Source organism: Neodiprion virginianus, chromosome 5 (assembly GCF_021901495.1).
Source record: "Neodiprion virginianus isolate iyNeoVirg1 chromosome 5, iyNeoVirg1.1, whole genome shotgun sequence".
NCBI classification, from domain to species: Eukaryota; Metazoa; Arthropoda; class Insecta; order Hymenoptera; family Diprionidae; genus Neodiprion; species Neodiprion virginianus.
Window position 1 is genome coordinate 29,941,208 of NC_060881.1, and position 23,266 is coordinate 29,964,473.

The window sequence follows — 23,266 nt, forward strand, 5'->3', positions numbered from 1 at the left end:
TCAGTTTCACCGTATACAATATGTTCCATAACGATTCAAAAGTCCAACTGTTGCCAAATTGTATTGAACGAAAGAAAACGAAAGAAAAGCAGCAAAAACAAGTATAAAAAAAAAAAATACAGAAATAAATAAATGATATTGAATCGGATTTTCGAATCGTGTGGAAACTTTTTAGAATCTCTTGTTGAATGGGATACGTATCCAGTGTTTTTTCACCGCGCATTTTAAAGTGGACTCGAGTAGTTTGTTGATTGACAGACAGTCGTGTCGTCGCACGTGTTTGAGATCGAGGTGTAGATACAGAAAGCCGACAAGCAAGTACGGCGCCTATCGATCACGATCATTGGGAATAAAAAATTTTCGATAACAATATAAACACTGTATTATACACACACATATATATATATATATATATATATATAGCGAATCGTAAACCATTGAGAGAATTTCGCGCAACTGCTCAAACTCTTCGTACAAGTCGTTAAACTCCAAGGATTGTAAACACCGACATCTGTTATTGCAATTGAGTAACGTAATTAAGTCTAATTACCAAAGCGTGATAATAATTGTGGGAGATTGAAAAAAAACCATGGGGATATTTTTACTTTTTTTATATTGCTAATTACGCGAGAAAAATTGTTCATTCGACTGCTCGCGTTGTTATGAATGAGAAAATCTTGGCACGGAGTGAAAAAGTAGGAGATAAAAATTGTTACCGAGACGAATAACAAAGAGAAATCTTATCTTTTCCGAATTCACGAGTTTCCAATGTTGTTTAGCATAAGAAAATTGTAAAAAATTCGTTAAAACTTGGTCACTTTCGTATCAATTTTTTTCAAGGTTCAAACGTTTAAGCTCTTTCCCAATGCCCTTGGAGTTATATTACGTACATGGACACACAATTACGTTGAATCTTCGTTGATTCCCCGCAACACGAGCTACCACTAGTGCCTTGTTATACTCAACTGCTGCTTTATTTACAATAAAAAATAATATCATAAACAAAGAATTGTTAACGCATGCAGCATCGGATGAGATTTCAGTTTTAGCCAAATTGTACGTTGCACAAATGTATTCTAATGAAATATACATATTTCCCACCTACGAACTCGGGGAAATCCGTTTATCCCACTATTTTACGTGTTTCTATGTACAATATACATGTGGCAGCGCCAACTCTGCTGGTTAAGCTCCTAGATTCACACATTCGGCAAATGTTTTCAATTATTTCTCACAAACTAAAGCTGACTGTGCACTTCTGGACAGTGTATGCGTGAACTTTGCCAAGTTTTATACACACGTACGGCACGTGTCCGATACCTTTCGCTGTCCGAATAATGGTTTTACCATAATAAATAAATAGAAATAATTAAACAAATAAATAAATGAATAAGTACTGAAATCTTTGCTGAATAATCGACATTTTCGTCAACGCAATTGTGTGCAGCGCTATTTCGCTGCAATAATAAATTGTGTCATTTTTACAAGCTCTCGAATAATTGTCCCTTACAATTTTTCTTATTCACGAATGGAAATGGTTGATGAGAATTCGATACGAACTAGGATCGGTGCCGATAAAGCTGCCCTTTTTCAATCCGCAATTCATATCATTGTTGCACAAGTTAATTAAACATTTATACACGTGTTTTATAAGCACAAATTTGACCTTTTCCGAGTTTTGTTTTCATCCGAAAAACTTCAACGTTCACACCCCTATCATTGATTTTCCTATCATCACATTTTGGATGAGTTTTTTTTTTTTTTTTTTTATCCCGATTATTGTTGGGCCTTGCAAAAAGGGCCTTATGTAAACACGTTTTTTGTCCCTCTTTGCTATGGAACATTTTCTTGGAGAAACGAAAAGACGGGGTTAAAAAATGCAAAATAAAAGAAAAGAAAACGGAATGAGAGGTAACGCGTATTAGCCGTGCACATGCGACTGTTTAACATTGAGTGATTTTCATTCAAATATTATTGACAGATTCCAGATGTGGTTGGGGAAACATCGACGCTAAGCATTTCCCAGCTTGAGGATTTGATGGAGGATGACACCGGCGGTCCCGTCCACGGCGGTGATCCGATGCTATCTTCGCCGCATCTGCCTCCCCTGAGTCCGCCGGCATCGGCATGCCATCATCCCCTGCCGGACGAAGACACCCTCGGCAGTCTCGCCCCGACAACGTCGAACTCGTCGACGGACATGGACATCGTCGCGTAGCCAGCGAATTTTTTTTTTTTTTGAAAATTTCGTACAACCACGTTTACAAAAAAAAAAAAAAAAAAAAAAAAATGCTGCCTGTGGAAACGCGAAACGAGAGATGAAAGAGCAACGAAACAAAGAAAAACCAGTCACGGTTCGAAGATGATCAAGAACTAATACTTAGGTACTCTAAGCGCGGGAAGAGAAGAAGTGAGTCTGCCCGTGTATGTACCGCGTCTTTCGAAAATGCAATCGTAAATTATATCCCAGTGCGGTTTTCCTCCATGTCTCTCTCTAACTCTCACTCTCTCTCTCGTTCTCTCGCTCTCTGTTTTACTTTGACGGATTCCGGTATGAAACTGGTGAACTCTCGAAACCGAATAGAAAGAGAGAGAGAGGGAGAGAGAGATAGAGAGAGAGAGAGAGAGAGGCGGGGGTCAACCATCGATTTATATGCAAGTTATACACGCCCGAAGAATACGTCGGGATGACGTCTGACCCTCTGCCCTTTCGGAAAGTGTAGACGTGATACTGGGACTCGCGAGACCAACTTCCGAAGGAAGAGGCCGCGAAGTTCCGCCCCTCCAAAAAGTTCTCTTGAAAAGAAAATGGAATGGCTCTAAGCGAGGTAAGATTGGGTTAGGGAAAGAGGAGGTCGTGCCTCCCCCCTCCGCCCATACCTGGAGATCATGAACTTTTTCGATGCCGAATCGCACGGTACGGTTACAACCTTAAGGCGGAATTACGTACATGTGTGCGTCTGTGTGTGTATATATATATATATATAGAGAGAGAAAGAAAGAGTGAATTTCTAACTAGCGCATGGTCCGTCGTCTGCTAAAATTTAACGCGCACGCGCCACGATCCGAAAGCAACTGTTTGCCGGGATGATCAACTGTGACTAACCTAAAAAAATTCTTTGAATTGAGCACAGCTGCCGTCGACAAGAGTGAAAAATTTTTAAGGTTACACGCATCACGGTAAAGTCTCATCTGAATTCATGACGGTTTGTCACCGTGGAAAACAGCCGCACTCGGATTGTAACACGTGCGCATTAAATTTTAACAGACGGCGGACCATGCAGTCGTTAGGAATTCACTCTGTATATCATACATATTATATGTATAAACAAGGACGATGCGATGCGCGTCAATTATATTTATTTATTATCTTCCTCGCGGTTATAAGGCCGACGCTTACCGGTGGTTGTTTTGAAAAACTTTCAACTTCAGAGCTCTCAACGAATGTCAGTGACAATTTTTAGAAATTTTGTCGTACGAAAATCATTCTGCAGCTCCTTTGCCGGTCTTGTAACGAGGCTTGAAAGTTACCGAATCCTTTAATACGCCCACCAGTGCGTGTATGACGTTAATTATGTTATATCGATTCTGAGCTTCTTTGACGTTTTGCAACATATAGGCAATATCGGGATTATATACTCGCCAAATCTTAATTGTTTCGCTCAAAGTATTATACGACGTTCACAGTTTCTTTCTTTCTTTCTTCTTTTTCCTTCCTCGTGTTTTCTTTTTTCTTTATCTCCCTTTTTCAAACGGCATTTCTCTTCAATACTTAATCGTAATTGCCCACGCTCATCTGCGTGCCTTTCATTTCGTCTCCAGCAATCGCTATGCGCAAATATTTTATAATACGTATATAGTAGTGCCTTTATTTATTAATACAAGAGATACATTTTATACGTACGTAGAGTATGATGGTTAAAGATCGTCACTTTGATCAATATTGAAACTGATTTTCTCGCCAGACGCGAGCTGGGAAGCGAAAAGGCAAAGAAGTCGAAACGAAACGAAGTTAAACTTGGAAGAAAACAAACGAGGTGTTACCATAGTTGTCTTAGATTATTACTTTTATTATCGTCGTCGTTATTTTTATGGGTATGATTATTATTGTTATCATCATCATCATCATCATTATTATTATTATTATTATTATTATTACTTTACCGAAGGCTGATGACGCTAGATTATAAAATTGAGATGTGCTTGCTTTTCATAGAAATTTAATGAACTATCTAGACGTAATTTTTTTTTTTTTTTTTTTTATCACGTGCGTATTGTTTCGCGCTTCTGTGTTTCTCCGCTCTGTATCGTAGGAACGCTCGGGCGTGGTCAGAGAAATCAGAGAACGGGAGAAAATGAATCACGGGATAATTTGGAGGCGATCAACAAGTTTTGTCAAATTTCGAGTTTTTCATGGTTCGTTTTTTTTTTATCAAAAATATTTTAAAATTAACCGTTCTTCGCTTTATTGATTTTTACGATACTTAACGAGACAACGTCCACATCGATGATACCTTTATCGAAATCTTGCGAACGTAGTCTTTAGACGCATAATCCGTTAAAGTTTCAACGAGTTTCAAGTACATCGTGCAAGGGTGAGTGTCTGTGTGTGTGTGTGTGTGTGTGTGTGTGTGTGTCTGTCTACGCGCGAGCTTATGACTTTCAATTATTTTGCTAAAGTTTTTGCGAAAGCTGGAGATTGAGATCAATGGAGTTTTGGCAGTAGCGATGTACACACCTATCACCGTTAGAAAGATTTTTAACTGAACGCAACGTACAAGCAGGTTCACTTTGTGTTTGAATTATTTTTTTTCACATTTATCGCACAGTAAGTATGACACAAATTATTGTAATTTTAACACTTCATTTGTACTTTATACTATTTTTTTTTCCCTTCGCTCAGTGATACATTAAAAAATGGTTGAATTAAACAAAAAAATTTTGGTCGATCTGCTGGACCTATTTGTTCGTTTATATTCCCTTAATTTATAGCTTAGTTAGTCGGGAGTTTTGAATGAAAAGTTTTTCTCGCGACCGCTTAATCGCGATCTTCTGTAAAATCTAACCGTCGCGAGAGAAGAACCGATCCTCGGGATAAGGTTCAGACTTCGATTCTACAGTATTGTTAAAAAATTCGTACGTTCTTTTATACTTTCACCATCGTTTCTCTTCAATCGCATTATCGTTGCGTTTGTTGTACCTGTGATTGCAAAAAATAGAAGCCCGCCATTACGAGCGGTTGAAACCCAATGAAAGCCGATTGTGAAATTGGTTAAGTGGATGATGTTTCTTTCGTTTCTTTTCGCCAAGTTTCGCTCTACAGCCTCGGCAAAGACGTTGATGTAGACATACGCGGATCTCTTTAGTAGTCGGTGAAGCAGTCCGTGATAAATAGATTTATTACAACCTATTTCGGCTACGCGTCAACAGCAATGGCCGTGGGTTGCACATATATATACATATAGTTGTCAGTTTTCTCTTTTTAATAAAACATTCACGTATCGCACACACGTATGTTCATTTATACCAATCCGTCTATCCGCCTACCCCGTACATGCTTGTCTCCGTTTAGAGACACAGAGACACCGTTGCATATCTGTAGTAATAAATTAATAAGGCACACGCATTCGCCGCTTGCTGTTTCCCCTCTCATTTGCCGACACCCATCGTTATGCCTTTCCCCCCCACCCCGTAATAATTCGTTCGCGTCGGGCATGTTTGCACAGGTAGCTGCAACATTACTCGGTCGTCGACCCTCCCTCTCGCACACCCCTCTCGCACACGCGTGTTTATTATACAATTTTTAAAAGCAACCTTTTAGCGAGTGCTTCGTTATATTTTTTCCCCTATTTTTTTTTTTTTCTTTATTTTTTTATTTGTTTTTTTGCCTTTTTCTCTACCCCGGCTTCTTTTTGCAAGTCCAAACTCGGGGAGATTATGTTTCCTTACACGTTTTTTTTTTTCTACCCCTTTTTCATTTATACGTTGAACATATTCGCCCGCGGTCGCGCCTCTGTACCGTGAAAATATTGAAATTTTATAACAAGGAAATAATTAAAAACACGGAAAATCAGTAATCGGATTGATAATGGCGTTTTCCTTTCTTTCATTGAAGAGTGAAACGTGGCACGCGATACACAGACGTGTTTACGAATAAATTTCACCGGCTGAATTCCCAGCTATCAGGCTTTTGTAGGAGGTCGTATTGCTACTCAACTATTCTTGCCGTCGTTCCGTTTCCCGCGACACAGCGAATTATGATTTACGAATTACGATGATTAGCGTACAGTCGAAATAAAATCGCAAGCGCGCTGCGCACGCGCGGCCATTTTGATATTTCATCCGCGCCTCACACTTCACGCCAGACCATTCATACATTCTTTTCGAGAATCGATCTCTCTCGTCAAGCATATTCTTACACTTTCGACGGACTATCGATCGTATTATTGTTAGGTTTAATCGTCAATAGGCTGACGCTAAATAAATATGTGTAAACGTGAGGGGTGATTTTTTTCAATTATACCTCTCGCGTATAAATAAAGAAGAAAGATGCAAAGAAACTTATTGTTAGAAGAATGTTAACGTTACTTGCGGTATCTTGTACATAAATGTAAACGTATATTCAACCAGTTGTAAAAATGCGAGTGAATAGTAGAAACGTGTAAATAGTATGTATATATGTATATACACACGTATATATATATATATATATATATATATATATATATATAGCTGCATGTATGCCGTGCACGTTGAAATATAGTAGAGACGTATTTTTTGAAAATTTTTACTCCAGTGCCGCGACCTGCAATTATATCTTTAGTCAGGTATATACGTGCAGCGTATGTATATAGCTCAATTATTCTCGTTATTTTTACGGTTGTACTTCGCTCTGCGACCTGCACGGTTGTGTGTACGTTATATACACGCATACACGCATACACATACGTTGTCACACCGAGCGCACGTGCCTACATTATATACATATGTAAATAGTATTGTAGCAAATTATTATTTTAAATTGTACACGACCAAGGTGTATGCGTGTATATTATATACATACATATATGTATACCCGTACGCGTAACACACTCGCGAATCCGCGGAGGAAATACGGGCACTCGTGTGTAGTGCGGAATTATATTTGGAAGAAAAGATTAAATAAAAGAAATTAAAAAAAAAAAAAAAAAAAAAATCGTTGTACCGCCGAGAGTTGGAGGCTCACAGGGAACGGTGACGTGAACAAATAAAATGTAAGGGTGAAAAAAAGAGTGAAAAATGTGTACACAGAGGGTGAAAAGTCGGAGCGTTAAAGTTTCACAGTTTAATTGATGAAAATTATTTCTGACAAATAAGATAAGTTACAATTACTTGAGGTTAAAACTAAACTAAATTATTAAAAAAAAAATAAAAAAAAATAGCCAAATTAGAACAATTCTTGCAATGCATTACCGTACCAGTGCCGATGTAATTGTTCTGTTGTTATCATTGTCTAGCATTATTATTGCAGTTTGTTTTATGTACATAGGCTATATTACATATAGTATATATATATATATATATAATGTTATAGAAAGAAATGAAGAGTATACGAACACTAGAATATGCATGTATGTATACATGTATACAGACACACGTATACAATAATATATCTGCAAGATTGTTTCACGAATATCGTACAATTTTAGGTGCGATCTGATACCAGTAGAATGATACTGTATATACATATATATATTGTTACATAGTTTGATTTCAGTCATTTATTTCACCTTCCAAAAAAAACCTAACTATTCGTCTCCAAAGTACGGAAGCGAGAAGAGAAATAAAAAATCAAAAATGTATAGTATCGTATTTCTATTTACGAACAGACTGTTTCCGTGTAAGTCTTGGACGAAAATATTTTTTTAAATTTAAAATCGAACATTCCGATAGACCTTTAAGCAAAATCTTGGTGTATATTAATACGGGAAGAGGATCCGCCTGCGGGGGATGCGAATGAACGAACGAATGAGGAAAATGAAATGAAATGAAATGAAATGAAAGGAAATGCATGTATAGTGGAGGTATTGATGTACAACCATTGTCTCTACAGGCGCAGCAGGAACGAGTCTATAGAATCGTTGGTACATACCTAACTGCATTGTGCCAACAACGCGAGACGAGGAGCGAAAACGCGTATTCAAGAATTCAATTACGTATAAGTTTCTTTTTTTTTCTTTTTTTTTTTGTTTTTGGTTTTCTTTGCCTTTTTTTTCTCCTGTTCTCCTCCACTCTTATTTTTTTATTCTTTCTCAGTTTCTTTCCGTCAATGAATCCTCTTAATTAGACAATTTACGAACAGAGCCGGCATAGAATGAGGTAATTAAGAAAATTGCGCGAACCGTTGGTGCCGGAAAATGAGGGACAATAATGATGTTCGAATTCCGGTAGTACCGAAAGAAAAAAAAAAAAAAAAAAGGAAAGGAAAAAAAAAATTTCGTTTTCGCGTATTCATACGTTCGGTCATTTTTTGTTCAGACGAAAAGTTATAAATATACGCGATAAAGCGACAACGCGATCGAATTTACCGTATAAATGTGCACATATGTATACATATATTTGTGTATGTATAAATACGGAATTATCTCTGATTTCATTAATCCATGTAACCGTTTCTCATTAATCTTTTAACGATCGATACACGACCGTCGCTTGCTGCACGACTACTCTACACAGCTGTTGTATCGATAGGTACGTATGTGTGGAATTTTTTTTTTTAAAACCCGCGCGGCTTCATTCGCAGATTTGCTTGATACGCGTTTATAGGTGGTAGAATTTTTGATCGTTTCACGTGAGCCGTGAACTCGGAACGTCAAAACTGATGAAATGAAATGAAGTTGAAGCAGCTCGTCTTCTCATTACTGGCGAAAGAATTTGAAATTTGTTTGAAAATTATTTGAGCGATTGCATAACCGTTCTTTTGTTGCGAAAGTTTTTTTTTCAATTTGTTGCCGTTTATACCAGACGTTCGTTAACAATTTTTTCTTATTCCTCGCAATAACCGTTAAAAATGGAGTTTCGCCTAGAAGATGAAAATCTAGAGGGTGTTGATATAGTCATTTTTTCATTACACAAATCACTTTTACTATATTTTTGTATAACTATCGCGATACTTGATACGATGATGGTAAAATAATTAAAGTCAAGTGAAAAAATTTCGTCATTCGATGGAAAAGGTTTGACGTTGAAACGAAGAAAAAATTTCGTATATCCAACTTATAATCGTACCGAATAGTTTTATTCACTAAATTTTCTAATTCTTGTAATTGCAACAATACTCTGACCGTTATTGCAACAGTATTCATTATTATAACTTCCTAGCAGCTATGACGGATGAAATTTTCCTTAATATGAGAACATCCTGACCCTTCCCTTGTTTTGCGAATCCGTCATCGTCTCGATTCGCCATTATAGCTTCGTGACGCATCTGGACCTGACGTTCCTGCGATGTTTTCGTCGGAGGAAAGGAGTGAAGAATAAAGAAGTAAAACTGAAAAAATATCACGCTTGCACGCGTATAAAATTATGGGGGTGGGGGGAAAAACCACCCGTTGAGCTTTCGAGACTCTTTGGCGTTGTGAAAAGCCCCAGCTGCATACCTTCATGATAAACATACGCGTTGCCGGTTCTCGTGTTGCTGAATTAACGGCACCTTGCAACATCTCTTCCTATAATGTACGACCCTCTCTCTATCTCTCCTTTCTCCTCCTCTCTTCCCCTTTCTATTCTTCGGGAAAAGTTATTACGCCCACATTTCGTGTACCTGTAGCTCAGTTGCTCAAGTTTTTAACGGACTTACAACACCGACGGTGGTAGGAAATTTGTTTTAACATTGTTGCGAGATTAATTTCAACCACTGGACGTCAAATGCGTTACTATAAAACATCGCCACCGTGGCAAACAGACATTTTCTTTTTTTTTTTTTTTCACTCGGAGTGGAAAAATTACGAATCCTGTGAAACGAAATCATCAAGTTTCCTTTCCGTTGCGGGTGAAAATACGCTCGGCAATATTATCAACAATTTTTTCTCTGGTAAACATTTTCGGCAATTCTTCTGGAAAATAGTCTTTCGATTACTGTACGGGTACTTGTCTAATTTTTTTTAATAAACGCCGCGGCCTTTTGACGGCTCCTAGCTTATTATTACGCTGTCAACACGGTGTTCGATACTGATCACGTCCACTTATTGTTGACGGTAAAAACCGATAACCCGAGTCTGCTATACCGGTAGAACTGATTAACTGTTCTCAAGTCACATCCACTTTTGAAATAAAAAAATCCACTCGAGTTTTTCTTTCGACGCTATCTTGACTCGCGGACAAATCCAACCTCTCGAAGTTAATCCCGTATATGACCATACGTCTGAAGATAGTGTCAACCGGTTTCAAAAGTTTTCGAACACGCGTTACACGACGGATAACCACTCTCGAGACAGAGAGATCGCATGACAGGAAAATGTAGTCTAGATCCGAGTGACGGTTGCTCGAAGCATTCGCCTTTATTTACGCAAAACTGTCGTCTAATATTTATTATAATTGTTATTACTCGAATAGCAGGCAATGTATTGTACATTTTGCAGGTAGACGCAACCGGACAGTTCCCTTTGTTTGTTAATAATTGCAAACGATTATGCAGAGGCGAGCGTCTAAAAGTGTAATAAGAAAGACCCCGAGAGGAAATGACGCGGGGAAGAGGGCCCAATGGGGGGTGGACCACCCTCCGAGACAGGTACCCAAAGGTGTGTGCGCACCACACGGCGAGAGGGAAATACAGGAGCGATGAGATCTCGCCCTATTTTCACCGTGGAACACCTTCCGACTACGCCATCTCTCCCTGCGTATAATGGATCGCTTCAATTTACTCGTCGACGTTCGCCTGACACCCGCTGCGCGTTGCTCAGCCCTGGCCTTCGTCGTTCAGGATCGAGAAAAATTTTTCCAGAAAAACGAGGGGAAACGCCAAGCGAACACCCAAGATTTCATTACAGGGAATCGCTGCGTTATCGCGCACCTAGCCGCATTCGTCAAATTGTAGAATTCGATTCTCAGCACAGCTGGGGTTTCGGGCACCTCACGTGTGATCTCTCATTCTCGCCAATTTCGTGCAGCGGAAACGCTGCGTGATACCGGACTCCCTGCGTCAGATTTTTTTTTTTCCAAGGTTTCGGAGATTTTATCCGAGGGGATTTTAACAAGCTATTAAACGATTCAACAGCCTTTTATTACCTCCGGACTGACTTGAGTGTATTTGTTTCAGGTTCGTCCGCACTTTTGGGACTTGGAGACTCACCGAAACGATTGGGCATGACAACTCGTGTCGAAAGAGAGATTCTGGTTCATGGTACAAACGGTTCGAATGATCGGACCAGGAAGACTAGACCAAGTCGAAAAGGATACGCGAACTTCGTCATCGGAGTCAGGGTGTCTAATGACCTGAAAAAACGTGAAAATTCTTGAAACTTACGAAATTCAATGCGACCCATGAAATGTCATGAAATTTTATTTTTAGGCTAACTGTGAACTCAGATTTCAGCAATATACGGAATATTGATACTCGCTTACACGTTTTTTGAGTTTAATTCAGAGTCTTTTGTGTAGACAGATCGAATTTAAAGAAAACGTGATTTTTTTTCTTCCTATGTATACTTGGGGACAACGAATCTGAGACGGATCAGTTTTTAGACTAGACAGTTATGTTGGCAACACAGGGAAACCTACAGCGCCACAGTCGGCCGAACGCGAAACAAACTAACTAAGGTTAGATTCGACGGTCATGGGTTATGTTACGTTTATTGAGATTGAGTTTGTTTCGCGCTCGGCCGACTGTGGCGCTGTAGATTTCCCTGTGTTGCCAACATAAGTGTCCAGTGTAAAAAATTAACTCTCTCAAATTCATTATCCCCAAGTGTACACGGAACATATTGCTGAATATTTATTGCCCGTATTGCCAAGGTGATGTACAAGTGCAAGAAATCTAGATGTTAGCGTCAAGTTGCTTGCTATACTCTAAATATTTGTAAAATCACATTTGAAAACTTTTTTAACGTTGCAGTGGATCGTCAAAAAAGGTCGCGAAACGAAGGATTTTACTTTGTTCCTGAAAAACCTTAAACATCACGATATCCTGGACGCCGAAACGAGTACGCCACCCTGTCAGAGGGTCAGTATCGTTATCCGAAAGCTTGAAAAGTTCCGATTTCATACCTCAGCGTGGTTCTTTTTTCCAGTAACGCTGCGGGACTGGATAGGGGATGTAAGTGCCGTAATGAAAAGCAAGGTCGGAGGCCTTGGTTAGACGTGATTTACGTTGGGGCCGTGAAGATCGTCAGTGATTACAACAGCCCCGAAAGCCCTGCAGAGTTATCAGTCAAGAGCCGTGCCGACGTAGTAAGCATGAAGTTTCGTTTATTTCGAATCGAAGATACCGATCGAGGCGGAGACCATTCTGGGTCATCCTCGTAAAACCCTTTGGACGGATCCAATGGCCGCGATGTCTGCGTCCCGTAGACCGGTATCAGGGTATATATGCGGGTATGCAATCTGGTAAATTTGTAACGAACGCAACTGTATCTCTCCGGGGGTTCTTTTATAGCTGCAGGGCTCTTTGTGCTCACTCTACAAAGCAAAGTTCGAAGAAAACGCGTCTTCTCGTCGAAAACTTTTCCTACTAAATTCGGCAAATCGTTACATACAACGAGCCTTAAAAACCAGCAACTCGGCTCTGTCTGCTAAAAATACTTCCGACGTTGAGCGCGTGACTTTTGCTTGGTTCCGTCACGCCGGTTTGGAGAAATCGTTTTATTATCAGACGAGCATCGGCGCTAATTGTTGATTAACAATATCGCAGAATTTCTCTTCCAGGTATCTGCAGGGTTCATTCTGAAGATGTTTTTCGCCGAATGAACCAAGGCAGGAAGACGTCCCGGTACGGAGGAGGGTGAAAGTTGGCGGGCGGAATATGGTCGACGTCATATTACACTCGTTTACCCGAGGCTCCCCCTTTTTCGATGTGACCCGAGTCTGCCCTGCAGCCCGGCCGTGGCCTCGTCCGCTGACGAAAACAAACGACTTGACTCTATCACACGGACTACACCGTTGTGATGTGTCAATTAAGGAGGGGAATCACCCTCTACTTTCTGCCCAGTTTTCGTTTCCACCCCGGCGGCGCGGCGTCGGATGAAACGAAAAAAGATGGAGAGAAAGAGAGACGGGGAGTCCCATTTTCTGAGAGGTGGTTCACGGCGTTGAGAGCATCCATCATATAACTCGTGATTGGACTAGGATCCTTGCTCGTCTAACGAGGATCGGCGTCAAACGTTTCGGTGTAAAATTGTGAACTTGATGTATGCATGTAACGTGAGAAAGAAAAGAGGCAACATCTTACAGTGGCGATGAAAATTTGTCGTTATCGATATTGGAAATCTTTGATTGGTTTCAAACTCCGTACCTTATATCTATAGACAGAGAGTTTCGATATTCTCGAAAATTTCAATTATCTCTCTAATCTTACCGTCTAGGCTCCTTCGTACTCTCCGCTTCTCTCTTCGTTACTTAGTGCGGTAACATTTATCATCATCAAGAAACCAGTTGGAAAATTCGTGTTATTATACATTGAAATTTATGATGGTGTGTGCAGGTCTCTCCATTCTGTCTCTCTCTCTCTCTCTCTCTCTCTCTCCCTCGCTCTGTGCTTCATCGTTCCGAGCATGATTTATTCGGATAAGTTTTCTCTCTCTTTTTATGCATTGATCAACTAATATTGTTTATCCAAGAATTTATCAAAATACGAGTCGGTCGTGACGCTTTTCTTTTCTTTTTTTTCTTTTTTTTTTTTGCTCGTATAATCAGCGCATCGGAATCGCGGTATCGAAGGAGAGAAAGCGCAGAGATCAACCGAGGATAAATGGAATCCTGCGCATTGTGATCAAGACAATTCTATTCCACGGGGGGGTTGATGAGGGCTGAGAGTGGCTGAGAGATAGCTGATGTATTCCGCGGCATTGAAACTCCCGGAGAATAAAGTCTGGATTCCAACGTCGAGTTGAGTACGCAACAAGATTCCGAGCTTGCAGCTCAGTAACCGCGTTACCCTGACCCGGCGTCTTTTGTCCTTTTTACGTTCAAATCGCGGGCTCTCTCTCTTTCTCTCTCTTACTCTCTCCCTCTGTACTTCCTTGCGCGCACCTGAAGGGTCTTGAAACAAATGAGGTGAATATTGATTTTCAGATAGAGAAAGATGCGCTGCCGAGTTCCGTTGCGTCTTGTCGATATTGTACCGCTGGGGGGTATCCACTAAAATTTTTTTTTGTTGCTTTTTTTATTTTTTTTTGTTTCTCTTGCTAAAACGCGATCAGAGACCGGCAAGATGCGAGGGCTTATAACGCATGGATTGTTCTCAAGGAAGGACTTACCGCAGATACTGAATAATCTAGGGTACGTTTATTTCTCTTTTTATCATAAGGTCTAGGCGGCACTTCGCCACGGCAGTAAGTAATGATTAATTCAGTTAAAGTTTTTCAAATTTATTCATCCCCTTCTTCTTTCAAGGTGCAGCAGGCTCCCGGTAACCCGAAGAGGGGGGGGGGGGGGGGGGGGGCTAGAAAAAGAGATGAAGACAAAACTCTTTTGACAGACTTAAGAGGAGCCCGACGCGGTCTCTGATGGCGACACTGTTCGCTATGGTGTGGCACAGATCGCTCGAGGATTTGTGAGGACAAGGCCCTACTTATTCCGAGGCACGAACTGGTTGAATAAATTTCTAGGATTAACTCTACATCAAGTATACATTACGGACATTGATTCAGAACCCGAGGGTGGTGGTCTGTCGCACTTTCGCGCGTGGGTATATTGTTCGGGGGAAGGGTTTCGAGGACATTTAAATATCGAACGTTCTTTTCTTTCCAAAGTTATGCTTCGAGCACTTGAGCGAACGCCGACATGCACCTTGCTTCCGATGCCGGATTTAATATATTCCGTCAAAATGCGCTGCGCATGCACTTGGAGGGGTGAAGGAGGGAATGCGATATTTTTACTTTCAAATTTTCAACACAATTTACTCGGCCCTTGTCGGAAAATTCACGCTGTGGTAGGCAACTCGGTACAACAACACACCTGCGTTATTCCGTTGGGCAAGTGAGTTTCAAGATATCTGCACAGTCGCATGATGTATGTTACATGTGAATGGATCATTTCGAATTAAGGATATATTTTGTTTTGCTGGAATAATCGTTATTTAAAGAACCTATAGCAAGTATACTCATTCGAATTTCTTCGCGGAATCAGCTAAAATAGTCGCATAGTGCGGTTTAACGGTTGGACTGGTTTCATTGTAATGTTGCGCGTGGTGTCAGGAAATTTAGGAGCTCCATCAAGAAATAATCGAGCTAAAGGAAGTTTAGTAACACTAGAATTCTGAAGGATTTTTCTTGCGGAAAAAACCAAGATCTCGACGATGTTTCAACGAAAAAAAAAATGATGACAATAGTAACGTCCTAATTTGAAATAGTCTCATGCGAGATACTTTCCGAACACTTGGACGGCAGTCAAAGCGATGCACTGGGCTGGATTCGTTCGAGAATTATTCGAGGTTAGAACGGAATGCGGCCGATCCGGATCGGCCGTAACGGAGTCGGTGCCGAGGATTCTTTCCTGCGACGGGGTATAACCATCAATCCGGTGTATATAGACCGCTCCAAGTCGGAGAGTCTTGGCAACCGTGAACCTCGACGCGGTAGTATATTGGATGAACACTGGGAATTTACTCCGGCGTGTAATAAAATTGTCGTTAATATGACAAATGCGGTTCAGATAGGAATCTCGGTAGGGCCACTTTCCGCTAATAGATCCTTGCGGGGTGGTTGTATGCCGTAGTTATTTAATGGGAGGATCAGTCGGCTCCCACTCTATTTATTAACATTACCGTGTCATTGTGTATCCATTAGCGGTGGTCATTAACGCAGCCATCCGCGTCGTTGCTGCACTCTGAGCTAGATCCCTGCAACCTTCTTTCAGGAAACACACACCAAACTCCGGGGAGTTCTGATGTAGTTAAGACACGGACGGAGAGGGACTCTACCCGGTGCATTTTATTCCATGTACTTAGGCGCCAACCCCTCATGAGCAAGGCTATCGGGAGACGCTGCCTTTTTATTGATCGAGCTAATAGCCGATGAAGGGTGGGCTCCATTTACCTCACCTCTTGGAAAATCCTAGGTCAAATTTCACTGATATTATGCCACCAGCTTAGCTCGACGTAATTGCGATTCTTTATACGCGTGCACTTGAATTTTCACTTTTGCAAATCCTGTCGAGTTAGCCTGAATCGTATATTACTCCTCGCGAGATGACGCTGGTATATTGGAAACGAGGGTATATCAAACGGTAGTACGGGTAAGTTTACTCGAGTGAAAAATTGCAAGTTCAAAGCGAACTGAGGTATTCAATTACACAGAAGGAACGTCAATGGCTGACGATCATTGCGCCGATCGGTGCATTAAATATTACGTTGGGTTTTGATTCCTTTGAAAATGATATACGAAAGCGCAGTTGCAGGTTGCAATTAGTAAAAAGCCGGCGGTTATTTGGTACCATTTTCAAGGTTTAACGAGACTGCTACACTTGACTTTCTTTTAATGATGCACGTGCATTCTTTATCCTCGCCCAGTTTACCGGCGTGCACCCCGAATCGACCGTTTTTCATTTTCCTTAGACTACCGAGTGGCCACTCGCATTTTTATGGTTATTAAACTTTGACGTATCGCGCGCCGATTAATGTTGGAAAAAAAAGGAAAGAAAATTGCAGGCAAAAGTGGAGGACATCTTTTAATGACGTTCCCATGACATCGAGCGAACATTTTTCCGCATCCACCCAAATCTAGTTGTCCGTTCTCACGATGAAACTTTGGGGCCGTACAGTCGGTCCCAGTGCACTTTAAAATTCCTTCTCCCGCACGGTGAAGATAAATTTGCTGTTACCAAGCCTGGAAAGAGTTTGCTCGGAAAACATCAACGAACTGAAATGTCGAAACATGCAAAGCCACTTTACCCTTGTACCTCCGGCACACACGAGCCAACGGTAGCTCTTACGGTTGCCACGCCGTCTTACACGGGCAATGGAAGAGGAAGCTGAGAAACATCGCCTTGTATGGCTGTATACGCATGGCGTAACCGCCACAAGCTAACCTGCCCCATAAGTGGTTTTGCATATTTAATAGTCATGTTGAGTGGCTTCTCGGTGTACTGTATCCATGGGGATGGTACCTTATATACCTTGCCAAACAGTGCGGTATGTCAGAGGTTGTTGTTAAGGTCAAACTGAAGTGGAAACACCAAACAGAGCGCACAGCATATTGGCAATCCCCGAGTCAGTTCATTTGTTAAAATCCTATCTTCTCGTCTGGGACAACAAAGGTCTTAAGGGTCCGCCGGTGTTATAACGCGATGTACGAACGGCGTGACGACTTTGGAGAGTTCGCAGCAGGACTCGACATCGACTAAGCGAGGCGCAATGCCGCAGTGGCAGGAGCTGATTCATTCCTTGAGTAACTGCAGCCAAGGTGGCTCGGTTCAAGATACCGCCCAGCAGGCTGACGGGGTTGTGAAGTTAGTGCTGACATTAAAACCGCGAAATGGACTTAACGACTAATGGCGTGTCGGTGGCTGCGGTCGTCTTAATCCCCGGACCGCCTCCCCGTCCCCCAGCACCCCGGATCTCTGTTTTAGCATCGTCAGACATAGGCGTCGTCCCTTCCTCAATCTACCAACGATGGCACTACCCTTTGCCGGGATTCGATGCTAAGCTCCGCGACAATGATGCCGTGACGTTGCCGGAGTCTGGTGACGTCCCTTGAACAATGCCCGTCCCAGGATGTGCACTGTGATGTTCATTACCGAATCTGCGGTCTTGGGTCCCGTCCTCTCGTGGTTTGACAGACACTCCGCGATCAATCCTGCTGTCATGTTTTTTCCTTTAAACTACAGTCAACAAAGGGAGAGAGGGAAGATGCGGTTGAAATTTTTATCGATACATAATTATTACGTCGAGTTGTGTGCACAGTGCATTCTAATTCCATCCATTTATTCAACTCTGTATCTCCGATGCAATAATCCGACTTTTCTGAACACGGTAAATTTTTTTCTGTAGCCAAAGTGACTGGTGCGAATGCTTTACGCAACGAAATTAAAGTGCTTTCCGACGATGGTTTGCCGCGTAATGCTGATAAAACATTCTGCAGTGCATCAGAGTCTAGGTAAGAAAATATTATTTGGAATTCGTCATCGACTAACATATTCGGAAATGAAACAAAATTGAGTTAATTATGTGGAGGAGTGCTTCTTGAAGGAAACCGGAGCTTTTTCTTAAATAGATATTCAGTCATCGAATGAATAATAGAGCTTTCTACCGACAGTACGTCGTTCGCACTATCGTGACGTAATGAAACGGATTAGCAGCTGCTGTAGGTGTGATCATGATACGTTTACCCATTCAAACTGTCAGAGTCACATCTTTTAGGATATTATTGAAGTTACCAAACCGATTGTTAGATTGACTCCGATTCGGAAGTACTTAATGTGTCTTGAACCGAATGAAACCGGCTCTCTTATTCATCATGTTCGTCTCTTTCACTCATACTCTCTTTTCATTGCTAAAACGGGGGTATAATATTTAATGAAACCCAGAAACCGAAGAGGGTAAAACAGTTGCGGAGGTCCAGCTACTCAGACGACTTGAAAGACGTCAAAGCGCACACTATCCGGATTAGAAACTCAGCTTGAGTTAAGGTACCGCCATACTCTATTCCTGATGTCGACCAATTAATGGCGCCGTAAAGCGGTGTTGATTTTTATTCGAACCATACGTTAAATTTCACAACATCATGATATCACGTGGGGCATAAAATGAAAACATTCGTCATGTATGCGGTCCCCAAGCAAGTGCCGTGAAAAGAGGGATGAAGAGCCGGGCTGAGACGAAGGTGCAACTTCGTATACCAACCGCACCTTTTCCCATGATCGTTTTTACCATAACTCATCCGGGAGCACCAAATATAAACGCACGCGCGATTCATGAAAATTTGTGGTAGCAAAATATCGCTCCCTAAATAATATCCCAAAATATATACCCATTTGTGCGGTACCCAGCGACGCAGACAGCAATCAATGTCTTGACAACAATGCTCGTACACCCCACCGCCCCTCAGACCTTCAATAAATATCTTTGACCACAATATAGACGCATTGATATCAATGGGCGACGGTTACCATACATCACCGTTGGACCGTCGGTCGTTTATATGTTTGACGTACAGGTGAATAGACACAAGATCCGTTTTCATATTCGAGACAAATTTCTAAAAAAAAAAAAAAAAATGGAGGCAAGAAAAACACTTACAACATTGAAATGTACAGTGTTTTTTATTTGTATACAGAAATCTTGGCTCGAGTTTATAGTTTTTCAGTTGTTATTCAGTTATATGGGATCATAAAGTATTAAATATTCCAGGGATCTTGAATTATACCAACAATTATACCTATTTACAATATACATATATCCAGTATATCGACACTCACTTGACTCTGAGTAAAATTACGGAAAAATATTGGAAATTAAGAAAATTACAATCGTGATACAAATTGCGAATAACTCAACCCCCTTACAGCAGGAACCACTTGGGGTAAGTAAAAAAAAAAAAGAAGAAATAGGAGGTAAGGAAGAAAATCCAGGATCGAGTGGCACGTTCTTGGAATGAAAAATAGACGGGGAACGAGTCGGTAGTGAAGAATGCGAGAGGATCGATAGGATTTAAGGCGATGTGCAAATTTGCAGAAATCTCATTTCGTTCTTCGGATATTGCGACGCCTCGGAGACAGGACAGATATACGAACAGACGGGCCGACAAACCGACCGACAAGCATGTACGGACATATACAGAGAGACGGATAGACGGGTGGATGGATGGATAGACAGACAGACGGACGGATGGGCGTGGAGTCAAGCGAATTTGCCATCGACGCGTGCTATCCGTGCGCGTTTTTGTGTATAAAAAGAAGGCCTATTTCCGGTGGATATATTGAATTGCTGGGAAATACCCGAAGCAGATAAGTAAAGAAATGAAGACGTCATACTCGGCTCCTAGAGACCGTTCCGGACCCCTCAGCACCGCCGAAAATCTCCGAATTTCCGGCCCTCCAAGAATACCTTTTACCTCCTTTTACTCCGTCTCTGATGTTTACTCGGGGTTGATGGATATTCGTCCCAGTCCTTGATTTCCATGTTTGCATCTTTTCAACTCTAGTTTTTTCACCCTCGTATACGTCTTCTCTTCTTTGAGAACGTCTTGATGAAACGCCCCAGATCGAAGTCGAAATTAAGACTGTACCGTGCGTCACCACTAGCTCAATGGCATGCGGACTTTCCTCAAAAAAAAAAACAGAAACATAACAAGGAGAAGATGACCGATGAAAGAGCTTTTTTCAGAACCAAGGGGATCATTTTTCGCGTACTTACGGCTATCAATGGGGAATGTTTTAACGGATCGTGTTCCTCGGAGATGAAGACCTTGGCAGTAGCATGTAGCATTCAACATGGTGAAACGTGTTGGAAATCGATCTACGACGTGTATAGAGGAGACACAAAATAGCGGACCGATCTCGAGTCCGCTTTCAGTTTATAATCGGATTACTCGAACCAATTAAATAAACTTAGCGAGTACTTGTAACGAAACAAAGTATCAGCGGCTCGGATCTCCTCAACTTTCTATTTAGCTCTCGGGTTGAATCCTCCCCTAGTCAGATGGTACCTAAATCGCCCGCCCTCGTGGCAACATTTCTCTTCCAACCCTTGCCTCGCCGCGTCTTGAGATGTCTTGCCAATTCATATCTGTAGCCGTTTAAGTGTCGTTCCTAATACCTCTCGAGAGGCATAAGGATATACCACGATGATCAAACCACGCCGACGTAAAGTGGGGTAATTATATTCAACCCTCTTGCCATTCGCTAGACTCTTTGTGTCATCTGATTCGAGTTCCCGAGTATAATATGTACACAACAAAGACACCGGATGATTACTTTGTTGTCGAGTAATTAACACACGGATGTATCAAATCGTCTCATTCGCGTATAAATTAACGATGCTATGAGAAGTGCACTGAGCTCTATTCCAAAAGAGACAGCCTCTGTGTTTTTCAATCGCCGGGACGTAAGACACTCTCTGGTCCTCTTTTCGACAGTCATGCCCCGTATAAAGAACCTCATAGATGTAAAAGGGTGGCCACACGCTAGGAAAGTCTGGAAAACCTGGAATTGGCAGGAGATTTTCAATTTGGTCATGGTAAAAAGTGAAAATATCAGTTTTCTATCACAGGAATTCGGACCGGATATAGAGTTCATAAGGTGAACGATTTAGGTTTTAACGTAGTAAGTTAATAGAGCTGGGAAAATGTGAGGGAAAACCTGGAAATGTCACTGAATTGTTTTTCTCAAAAATTTGTTACGACCCTGGGTGAGTTTTGTTCCCATGAAAGTGATGGGTATGGTACGGTTTATGAGAAAGAACAGAGACAGGGATACTTGCATGAAGTTCTTGCACCTTTATCAATCGTTCGTTGAGACGTTGACGCGATGTTTACGTCTTCGCTTACTTTAGTCGAAAGTTTGAAATCCCGGGTGCGATTCCTGAGTGAGGTGGTGGAGGAATCTTCGACCGAGTTGCTCCGTCTGCGAACCCCTTTTATTAGCCCTCCTCGACCTCGCGGCACGAGCACCTCTCTCCTTTTCCCCTCGCTCTACCGCTCTCGGTGTAACCAAATCCTGATTTATATCAGCGACACACGTCGTGCCGTATCATAATGTATAAATCACTGCAAATTGCACACCTTATATACTATTAAATTCGGAGGCTTCTGTGGTGTTGGGTAACATTGCAGGTATACCCATTCCGTCGAAGCGTCCATGGAGGGAAAATTCTAACCCTTGCATGCGTGAGGCGGCGGTAGTTGTTGGATGTACGTTATACGCATTTGGCAAATGAAATTTCACTGCAGTTTCCTCCCCTTCGGTTGTTTGTAATGCTTCATCCAAGTGAATCCGTTACGGCAAAAGGAATGCCCAAAAGTGTTGTGAAATTCAATTTGGGTTCAGGATGGCTGAAGTTCGGCTAGCAAGTGACGGCGGAAGAATCGGAAGAGATAAAAGCGTATAACTTTAATGTTTTCCCGGGAAATGGGAAACTCGCGATGGGCTTAATACTCGACTACACGTCACACAATACCCGGTTTAAATGATGAATGAATTCAGCTCAACTCTGCACGACAAGTTACAATTGAGTACGACAATGACATGTCGTTAATTTGTCTGGTGATTAGTGTTCCCTCGGTGTTGTGAAATATTTAGAGAATTTAAACCGCTTCGATGAAAGGATGAAAGCAAAAAGTTATAAAGAATTACAGAAGTACGATAAATTAGAAAGCGTGCCTTCAAGATGTACGAGTTCCATTCGGAGATATCGGTAACTCATAAAAGTGAGGAAACGTGTGAGAAACTAGTTTAATAATCGTAAGTAAAGTTTGTTCTTTGTTCGTTTGTTACTTTTTTTCCTCCATAGAAAAAGCCCATAAGGAGCAACAGTATGTAAAGAAAAGGAGTAGAGAAGGTGCGACGTGGCGGGGGTGGCGGCACCGTTATCATGCCGCGAGAACCGTAATTCAGAAACCACTTTGAAGGTCGTGGGAAAACTTTGGAGGATATCCGAGACCCTGGTTGGGCTCCACCAGGGAAACCCATTGGCACGGCTGTGTCTCGGGCATAACTCTGTGGACTGAATTAAGGGTAAATATGTAACATCCATACTCGGTTTGTGGCTAATTACAATAGCCAGACCAGAGCAGTTAGGAATGTACAATTAGCGTCTGTAATAAAGACCGCACGGTTTTACGTATAGTGAAGTATAATTTACATACGGAATTGGAGCGTAAGTCGTCTTTGATGACCGACCTACCGGATAAGAGAAGCTTTCCAAAGACCCGACTTTCAACGATCTGCCAAGAAATCGGAAACGCGGCTACCAGTATTGGTCGAAATCGTGCGAAAATCAGCAGGACAGGCTGTGATGGAGGCCTTTGTTGACCGCTGACGTGATTCGGGAGGCAATCCCCGTTTAATAAAGTTTCGGGTTGCGCAGGTTCACATGCCGAGGTTGACGTGTAAGCGGACACAGGATGATGGGAATACC

At 41.6% G+C, this 23,266-nt stretch overlaps 1 protein-coding gene across 7 annotated transcripts in view; it reads left to right on the plus strand.

The window, feature by feature from the left end:
- LOC124304737 (microphthalmia-associated transcription factor) overlaps positions 1 to 7,253 on the plus strand; it is a 62,090-nt gene extending 54,837 nt beyond the window's left edge. For 6 of the 7 annotated variants that reach the window (XM_046763331.1, XM_046763332.1, XM_046763330.1 and 3 more), the window contains one exon: positions 1,982 to 7,253. In XM_046763331.1, the coding sequence (XP_046619287.1) occupies positions 1,982 to 2,218 (237 nt within the window). In that variant the 3' untranslated portion in view covers positions 2,219 to 7,253. The remainder of the gene's footprint in view (positions 1 to 1,981) is intronic. The other variant, XM_046763333.1, reaches the window with a different exon arrangement.
- Positions 7,254 to 23,266: the final 16,013 nt, after the last annotated feature.